The sequence below is a fragment of the Salvia miltiorrhiza genome, chromosome 8, assembly GCF_028751815.1.
Source record: "Salvia miltiorrhiza cultivar Shanhuang (shh) chromosome 8, IMPLAD_Smil_shh, whole genome shotgun sequence".
NCBI classification, from domain to species: domain Eukaryota; kingdom Viridiplantae; phylum Streptophyta; class Magnoliopsida; order Lamiales; family Lamiaceae; genus Salvia; species Salvia miltiorrhiza.
This window is the reverse complement of record NC_080394.1, coordinates 49,671,843-49,681,480: the sequence shown is the minus strand read 5'-3', so window position 1 is coordinate 49,681,480 and position 9,638 is coordinate 49,671,843. Positions and strand designations below refer to the sequence as shown.

The 9,638-nt window shown below is 37.4% G+C and overlaps 2 protein-coding genes and 1 pseudogene across 6 annotated transcripts; all 3 read left to right on the top strand.

Moving 5' to 3' along the window:
* The first annotated feature begins 210 nt into the window (after positions 1-210).
* On the top strand, positions 211-1,140 carry LOC130998609 (uncharacterized). Its single transcript, XM_057924023.1, has 2 exons — positions 211-996; positions 1,105-1,140. The coding sequence occupies exons 1-2, from the start codon at positions 211-213 to the stop codon at positions 1,138-1,140; spliced, it is 822 nt and encodes a 273-aa protein (XP_057780006.1).
* A 237-nt stretch (positions 1,141-1,377) lies between these two features.
* On the top strand, positions 1,378-6,554 carry LOC130996956 (uncharacterized). 5 transcript variants are annotated; one of them, XR_009092888.1, is made up of 7 exons: positions 1,412-1,689; positions 1,757-1,905; positions 2,713-2,874; positions 4,092-4,246; positions 4,835-4,950; positions 5,355-5,420; positions 6,143-6,281. XR_009092888.1 is itself a non-coding variant. In XM_057922248.1 (5 exons), exons 1-5 carry the CDS (start codon positions 1,515-1,517, stop codon positions 6,168-6,170), a joined length of 630 nt encoding a protein of 209 aa, XP_057778231.1. In that variant the 5' UTR covers positions 1,378-1,514; the 3' UTR covers positions 6,171-6,554. The 5 variants fall into 5 exon arrangements, 2 of the variants coding, with proteins under 2 accessions (XP_057778231.1, XP_057778230.1); XR_009092890.1 differs by lacking the exon at positions 4,092-4,246 and having other exon boundaries at positions 1,413-1,689; positions 4,819-4,950; XR_009092889.1 differs by lacking the exon at positions 4,092-4,246 and having other exon boundaries at positions 1,417-1,689; positions 6,143-6,270.
* Positions 6,555-7,733: 1,179 nt separating this feature from the next.
* LOC130996966 (uncharacterized) lies at positions 7,734-8,660 on the top strand (annotated as a pseudogene).
* Positions 8,661-9,638: the final 978 nt, after the last annotated feature.

Genomic DNA, 9,638 nt, shown 5'->3' with positions numbered 1-9,638 from the left:
TAAAAAAAAGAAATTCAAAAATTCAAAAATCAAAGGCAGAGAGACGTTGGATTGTGGCCGTTTTTTTCGGCCGTTGCCCCCCCTCCCTCATTTTTTTTTTGTTTTTTTTCTTCTTCTTATTTTCCTTCTATAAATATGTTCATTCCCTACTCCATCTCCTACTACTACTATAATTCATCTTCTATACTCTATTTTCTCTCACAAAAAATCATGGAAGGAGATTGGAAAAATTATTGGCATGAACACCCCCAAAATTCATCTCCCGGTGAATCAAATGCATCCGACCAAGGATTCTCGCCATTCACGCAAGAATCAAATGTCTTTCGATCGGCCACCAATTTGAACGCTCGATTTGCCGCGGCGGCCGACCCCGAGCCCGACGGGGAGGAGATTGCTTCTATGCCGGCGACCACCAAACAACGTAGTAACTACCGTCCGTCGGAAACGATACTCATATGTCGTTTGTATCTCGAGCACACCCACGACTCTGTGGTGGGGATCAATCAAAAATCAAAGGAGTATTGGGGCGCCATCTGCGCAGCCTACAATGCTCAAAGGCCCCAAGGAGCTATTCCACGCGACATCCAGCAAATCAAGTCACACTTTCAACGCGTGGCAAAAGACTGCAAGAGGTGGGAGGCCTTGTACAAAAAGTGCCATGATAATTGGGCATCCGACATGAGTGATGATCAAATCATCGAGCAAACAGAAAAAATGTGGATCGCCGAGTTTCAAGCTAAGTTCAGGTATCCGTATGTGTGGAAGGTATTGCGCGAGTCCAAGAAATTCGCAAGCATCGGCGAGGATGTCCACTCGGATAAACGCTCGAAGGGCTCCGACGGTCAGGGCACAACGACTTCTAGCGACCAAAGTATCTCCACACGGCCCCAAGGGCAAAAGGCGGCCAAGAGAGACAAAGGAAAAGGTAAGAAGAAGGTGGAGGAGACGTCGGAGGAAAATGCCCGAGCTCTCGGGTACATGGTGGAGATGGTGAAGGTAATGAGAGTATTCTCTCAAACTCAACGCGACCTCGCCGATAGCATGTTGATGAGTAGGGACACCTCTCAAATGAATCCCGACGAGTTGACGTTTCACTTGGCCAAGGTGGCGGAAATCAAGCAACGTAACAATCTCCCATAGATTTTAGGTGGTTCTTGTTTAGGATTTTATTTAATTGTATTGCAATTTTAATTTTCAATCAATGTAGAATTAAATTTTAAAGTTAATGAAATTTTAATTTTTTAATTTAGTGTTAAATATAATTAAAAAACAAAGACTATAATTGTGCATCCACCTTGGAGGTGCACCATTGTGGAGAGTGAGTGTAATAGAAGTGGGGATTACAATTATGCACCAAGATAGGTGCACCATTGTGGATGTTCTTGTCTAACAAACAAACCGAACGGGCCCTACAAAAAAACAAAGTTGTATGAGAAATCGCATATCCTAAAACCCCGAGGGCGAGGGTTTAAAGAAGTAGAAGCAATGAATATCCAACAATCAACATTAACATAATGATCCGATCAATTCTCTCATCTCCCTGCCGCCGGAATCTCTCTCCGTCTAATCTCCGCCGCATCTCTACCACGCCGCATCTCAGCTTCTCATGGATGGACAAGGTCAAAGGAGTTCTTGGCCAGAAGACCGAATCGCCATCCTCACAATCGGCCCAATCATTTACCCTTCTACGTGAGTGCTTCCCCCCCAAAAAAAGAAGACTAGTTGTGTAAATGCTGATCTTGTTCTTTATCTGCAGGATTTGCGGAGGAGATGAGGAAGGCAAGGAAATTGGGGACTTTGAAGCAGTTCGTAGTTGGGCGAAGCAGCGAGGCGACTTTTGGTGATGCCTTTGAGAAGCAAGAGGCCATTATTCGATACCTAGGCGGTGTTGATCCTACTGGGGAGGTTTCTTCCTAATAAATTCTTTTTTTTTTAAATGTTACGTTGTTGAATTAGTGTAATTGGTAGTGTTTCGATTTCTGGTGCCTACACCAGATATTGAATATGTTCCTCGAGTTCGTCTGTTTTATGGAGTTTTATTGAAATTAACTTTATTTGAAGACCCGTGGTTGGATATGGCCTTCATTTGACTTCCTTAAACTTGGATGCTTTTCATGATTAAACCTTTTACCCCAATCATAGGAAGATCAAGATCATTGCTTTCCTAAATTTATTTCTGAAAGCTTTTAATGATGAAGAATGTCTTTTCTGCCTGTCATGTACAAAGTTTTAAACTGATTAAATTTGTACAGATCTTCTTTTTCCTTTTCTTTTCCCTTGGAAAGCTCTGTTTAGTTTGCTAGTGGGAGAAGCAAGACTTACTGATGAAGACTTACTTGTTGCCTTATTATTTGGTTGGTTAGTGTAGAAACCTCTGCTTGATTTTCAGCTTTGAAAAAGCCAATAACTTTAGCTGGTTCAGCAGTTGTTCCCTTGTTTCTATACAATTTTCTAACAGATATACATGGAATTGGTAGATTTGCTTGGGAGTTCTGCTAACTTTTTGTTACTCATTTTAATGTTCTTCTTTGTTCAAATTTTCAAATATCCAGAAGCTGAAGGGTTGAGGTTATATATTGATGTTCTTAGACTTAGTTCACTGCTGTATAAATTAGTTCATAAGGGGTCATCGCAGAAGGCTGTTTGAGAATGATATAATTGGGGGTCCGTGAGTGGTGTCTGACTTCCGATTTTCCTTCCTATTCTCTGTAGAAAATCGAAACCCGTCACAAGCAGGATGCAGCGAAACAATGTAATTGCACGCTGACAGAAGTTGAGAATACCTTAGCTAAGTTTACATGGGCCAAACAAGCGCAGGGAAAGCTTGAACAACTTCATGCAGAAGGCAAACCTATACCAACGAGCATGGCCGAGGTGCTCATCATACTGCACAATGTTTTTCATTTTCTATTTGCTGCTAGTGAATCTTCCATTGATGGAAAATTGATGATTTATTCTAACTGCTCGAAGTCATTAAATAGAAGTTCTACGAGGTTGGATCTACATACATGTAGATCCTTTCAAGTTGCTAGAACTAAATCCACCTTCCCAGACATTACGTTAGTTGTTAGTCTCCACAGCAAAAAAGTTTGTGTCAACAAAAATCTTTAATCTGAAGATTCTGAACATAATTCTAACAAGGATTTCATTTTTTGTAAAGGATTATTTTAAGAACTTCGATTTAATGGTTTTTAGATAACAGGAGGTGTGGAAAAATATATGGATCTATTTCTTTATCTGCGTGTAGTTTGACTTACCAACTTGGACATTATTATTAATGAAAATAATTATTTTGTTAAAGTCTTACTATTTGAGGCAAATTTTAATGTTTTCTATTTTATTCGACTATTAATAACATTTTTGAAACTGTCCTTGTTTATTTGGCCTCCGACTGTAAAAAAACAGAATTGTAAACATATGCTGCTTTAAGCATGATTTCATGATGAACGGAATGAGTGATAATTGTAGTCATGCCAAATAAAGTAGGGTCTCAGATAAGGATGAGAACGTCTTTTTGCAGAACTTGGAAAACTACCTTGGTTTTTAGGCATTGGGGTGTAGCCAGCAATATAAAGTTGAATCATATTATGGAATTTTATGGTATCCTGAGTGTCTGTTTCTTAGAGGCAACTAAGAAGAAAAGAAACTGGCAAATAGCAAAGCAAAATCTAATCTTGCAATTGGAACAAACAAAGACACATATAAAACAATACATGGAGTAGAACGAGTAAATTGCTTAAGAGGATACTGGAAAAACATGCATTACTGAGCAGCAAATGACAAACTATACTCATTGTTGTAAAACAGCCTAGGCAGTGCTTAGCCCACCTACATTTGTGATAATCAGCAATCTATGCACCATTTGAACTAGGTAGCAACTAGGTGGTGCATAGGCTGTCCACCTGTTATTTGTTCCTAGAGAAATTGTGGTCGAATCATAACATTTCTTACCTTTTTGAAATTTTATTTGAAACAAACTCTAAAATCATAAAATTATTTTGATAAATTTACATTTCAAGAAAATTCATGCTTTTAACTGCAAAAAACTAGTGTAAATTAGTAATAAAGAATGTTAGTAGCTTGGAAAACAGGGGTCTGCTGCAGAGCCCCTGTTTGGCGCCCAGGTGCTGGGCTCTAGGTGGCCACATAACAAGAGCTCGTTGACTTCTGCGACACTGACTATACTTGCATATAAGAAGGAGCTTATCTGTTTGATTTTTGTTCTTCTATGAAGTAAAGGGGCCAGGTGTTCATCATTGTTTTCTTTGCTTTACCTATTTATTGCTTCTTTTTCCTAATTCATTAAGAGGGTGTTTGGCTGAGCTTATAAGCTCTTCAAAACAGCTTATAAGTTGAGCTTATAAGCTTCTTCAAAGTGTTTGGCAAAATAAGCTGCTGCAAAACAGTTTATAAGCTCCAAAAATAAGCTCCAAGAGCTTATAAGCTCCCAAAAAAATAAGTTCCCCTACCCCAACTTATTTTCTTATAATCTTATATGCAATAATCATTTTGCAAATATTTTTCAATTATAATTTATTATTTTCATCATATATTATTCAAGTTCATTTCTCTTTGATTTTCTCTCTCTAAAAAAATATTTTCTCTATCTAGAAAAAAAAATTCTCTCCCTAGCTTATAAGCTCAATCATCCAAACACTTTGACAACTTATAAGCTCTTAAGAAACTACATCTTATAAGCTCTTGAAACATCTTATAAGCTTCAAGAGCTTATAAGTTCTTTAAAATAAGCTTAGCCAAACACCCTCTAAATGTGCTCTTTGGTTAATTTCTCATTTCATGAATTATTCATTTGTAAAGGTTTTAATAATTGCAGATTCAGAAATTGATGGGATCATCTCCATTGGATCATGCAAGATCAAACATGGCCAAAAGTGGGAAAACAAGTAGGAATTCACCCTGCCCATGTGGTTCTAAGAAGTTGTACAAGAGGTACTTCCTTGTTTATTTAAGAAAAATCTGTTCATGCTTAATGTTTTATGTATATTAGGAAATACTAAAATGCAACTTGGATATTTATGCTATAAACCTCCAAAGTCTAATTTTCAAGACCAATTACTGGAATTCAAGTATCAAGATTTTTATCTATAAATTAGCTGACAATGATATTTGCTCTGACATGATTTAGTGGCTTTCAGAAATTCTTCTTTTATTGGATTGACATAAGTTGTTAGGAAAGTATTTGTTCTTAATACCTGACGTTGGATGACAAATCGTTGATTTGGATCTAGCGTTTCTAAGTTTTTTCATTTCTTATGCTTGATCGCTTAATTTGTTTTTCAACTTGATTTTGGATGCAATACCTTGAACTAAAGTTCTGTGTCTGAATTATGCAGTAGCTTAGGTTGATGGATGGATGTTATGGGCGTCTGACTCCCTTTATTGCTGCCTCACTCCTTTAGGTTAAGAATAATGATTTTTTCTTTTGTAAAGAAAATCCTTAGTTATGTTGTGTTGCTTCCTGTTTAATATAGGACAGGACTAAATTCTGCTTGCTTTTAACAGTTGCATCTTGTGAGTTTTCCTCATTTTCTCTTTTAAATATTCTTGCATTTTCCAAGTTGAAATATATTAACTTACCAAATTGGAAATCGAGTGGGGGAGAGAGAGAGAGAGAGTAGAAATACTTGAACCCCATGTTGTAATCTTGAGTTTCCAGAATGGAAGACGGCATTCTGAAACTAAAAGAGAGTACCGATACATTTATCTGTCTTTTTTTCTGCAGAATCTTACATTCTCTGACAATTAAAAAGCATGAATTAGGAGGATTTGGACCTCCTGAAGTAGATTCCAAGTAACAAGATATTATGGGGACCGGGGGACCCAAAACATGTAATCTGAATCCACCAAAACTAAAGTCGCTAACCATTTATGTTTCGAAGAATCAGTCTTGTACTTTTTGTATTGCCTAGAGTCTTCTGAGAAGTATTGGTAAATTTGTAAAGTCTTCGTTTCTTCTTAATGACTGTAGATTGCATCATGAAGAACTATAGTTGAAAGGCTTACTAAATGGTTCTGACTGCTTTTATCCATTCCATGTATCTATTTGCATATTACTTTTCTCCCTTGAACCGAAACATGTGTGGCCGTGTTGGAGTCTGCTGATTAGGTTTGATTTGTGAAGGTGCTGCGGCAAGGACAAGAGCAGTTGAGTGCGGGAATCCGTTGCAACTTGGGTTGTTGAGTTGAGGTGCAGGCAGTGGAAAAGAAGAAGCTGTGTTAGAACTTGCTTTGGAAGTGTGAGGCATTGAAGCTGTTGTGAACTAACTTTCTCATTTCTGCAGAAGAACTTGCTTTGGAAGTGGGTTGGCCATGGCAGTAGCATTACTAGAATACAAAACCATTTTTTAGAGGGTTTATTTCCAAAATAAGATTCACTGTTTGTTTGGAGGGTTTTGGATCCTAATTTTGACCCGTCTCATCTCGTTTTAGTTGTTGTGTTTGTATCTTTCTAACTGAAACTTGTTTCAACATTTTTTTTTACTTTGACAGTATTTATTAACGTACAAGTTAAAGAGGAAAAAGACTTTATTTTATGTATCATCTCTAGATTTAATTGCAAAAGATGTAGACCATATTATTATTTCATTATATAAGCTATTCTAGCAATTGTATGAAAAAAAATACTACTCCCTCCGTCCGCGATATCGTTTCCACATTTGCCATTTCGGTCCGTCCGCGATATCGTTTCCACTTCCATTTATAGAAGTAGGGTCCACAAACTTCCACTCACAACAATTGTGGGACCCAAACTCCACTAACTACATATCCACTACTATCCACCACTTTTCTTAAAACCCGTGCCGTCCACAATGTGGAAACGATATCGCGGACGGAGGGAGTATATGTTAGTGAATGACTGAATTGTAGACAATGTACAATTCCGACTGCAATCAATTAACCACTTAACACACACGTGGATTCCAAATTAAATAAATAACTAGCATTTGCATCCATGGGAAATGATTTTATATTTTTATATTTATAATTTTTTTTTTGAAACGTATATTTATAAAAAAATTGATACCAATTCAATTATTATATTTATAAGTATAATATAAAATAATTTTAATTGAATACATTTGAACTTAATATTAAAAAAAATAAAGAAGAATTCACAATAATAAAAGAGCTAATATATAAAACTATCCACTTTCATATTGTAAAGATAAAAATTATCCACTAAGATAAAAATAATAAAAAGTGGCTAGTTTTTGTGTAAAAGTACAAAATTACCCCTACCAATAAAAATTAAAAAAGTAAACCATATTTCTCTCCCTTTCTCTTCTCTCTCTATCGTACACTCTTCTCTCTCTCTCTTCTCTCCCTCTCCCTCTCCCTCTCCCTCTTCGACTCTCCCTCTCTCTCTCGTCCTTGCCGCCGCTCCACAGTCGCCGGCCACCGCTGCACAGCGAACCACCACCAGCGCGACGCACAGCGGCAACGGATCCTCTCTTCTCTCTCTCTCTTCTCTCCCTCTCCCTCTCTTCTCTGTGCTGCAGTTTCGATCTCTCTCTCTAGGGTTTCGTTTGGTCCTCTTCCTCTATAAGAGATCGTTTCTTCTTCACCGAAGAATTTTCCAGCGTCTGAGGAGGATTGAAGAATTTCGATCTAATGTGATCAAAGCTGTAGTGATTTTGTCAAGATTGAAGAATTTCGATCTATTTTTCCTTCACAATTTATGTCGAGAGTTTTGTTTTAGCTTTGATGAATGAGAAATAGATGTGAGGGATAGGCTGAGGAAGGAGGTGTTGGTGCCGCTGCGGAGGGCGCTTCAGCTGCCGGAGGTGTATCTTGAGAAAGTGAAGTCGGGCAAAGCCAAGATCGCCGCCGGTGCATTGCTTCCTCATCAGATAATCGCGTCCTTGGATGACGAAGATGACGGCGGCCAAGTGGCGGAGCTTCAATGGAAGAGAATGGTGGAGGACATGGCCAAGGTTGGGAAATTGAGCAATTGCCTTGCAATCTGTGACGTTTCTGGGAGTATGGATGGAATCCCTATGGAGGTTTCGGTGGCGCTAGGAGTTCTGGTGTCGGAGCTAAGCGAGGAGCCATGGAAGGGGAAGCTCATCACCTTCAGCGAAAATCCTCAGCTCCAGATAGTGAGAGGGGAAAGCTTGAAAGAGAAGATTGAGTTTGTGAGAAGAATGGAGTGGGTGATGAACACTGATTTCCAAAAGGTGTTCGATGTGATACTGAAAGTGGCGGAGAAGGGGAAGCTGAAGGCGGATGAGATGATAAAGAGGCTGTTTGTGTTCAGTGATATGTAATTCGATGAGGCTTCGATGAATCCGTGGGAGACGGATTATGGGGCGATCGTGAGGAAGTACAGAGAGAAGGGATACGGAGAATGTTTACCGGAGATTGTGTTTTGGAATTTGAGGGATTCGAGGGCGACGTCGGTGCCGGCAAACCAGCCGGGGGTGGCGCTTGTGAGCGGCTTCTCCAAGAATCTGATGAAGATATTTCTTGAAAAGGGTTGAGTGATGGATCAGGTGGCGGTGATGGAAGCTGCTATTGCTGGTAAAAAATATCAGCAGCTGGTTGTGCTGGATTGATATAGTTAGATAGCATGAGTTTGGATCTTTGTTAGCAGTGTAAAAAATTTTGATTAATCAATGTGGATGAACTTGGTTTGTGACTCTTTGATTTTGAAGGATTTAATCAATGATTATGAAAAAAATGAGAAATAGATGTGAAAAAACAGAGGAAATTTTTTTCACTGATGTATAATTGATTTAGATACAATTAATTTTCTGTTGAGCTATATTTTTTAGGAATTTGCAAAACGATAATATGATAGTGATTTTGTATATTTATTTTTAATGTTCTTAAATTCACAACTAGATTTATGAATTTACAATTAGATCTATGAATTCACGACCACATTTATGAATTCACAACTTAATGTTTTTAAATTCACAACTAGATTTAAGAATTCACAACCAGGTCGATGAATTCACAACTTAATGTTCTTGAATTCACAACTAACTCGATGAATTCACAACTTAATATTCTTGAATTTACAACCAAATCTATAAATTCACAATCAAAATAAATTACAATTTTAATTGTGAATTCAAACTTTAAAAACTCAAACTCACAACTACTTGAATTCACAATCAAAATAAATTCTAGTTGTGAATTAAATTCAGGTTGTGAATTCGACTGATTGTGAATTCACAACCAACATAAATCTGGTTGTGAATTAAATTTTGGTTGTGAATTCGTTTGTTGTGAATTCACAACCAAAAAATTCTAATTGTGAATTAAATTTTGGTTGTGAATTCGACTGGTTGTGAATTAAATTTTGACTGTGAATTCGACTAGTTGTGAATTCACAAACAAAAAATTATGGTTGTGAATTCGACTGGTTGTGAATTCTCAATTCACAACCAGTGTGAATTCACAATCAAAATTTTTTGGTTGTGAATTCACACTGGTTGTGAATTGCGGGATTTTTTAAAGGGGTGATGTAAAGTGGACATTTTTTTAATTTTTAATGTGAAGGGTATTTTGGTAACAGTGGACATTTTTTATGTTTTTTATTTTAGTGGACATTTTTTATCTTTACAATATGAAAGTGGCCATTTTAAAAATCCACTCATAATAAAATTTGA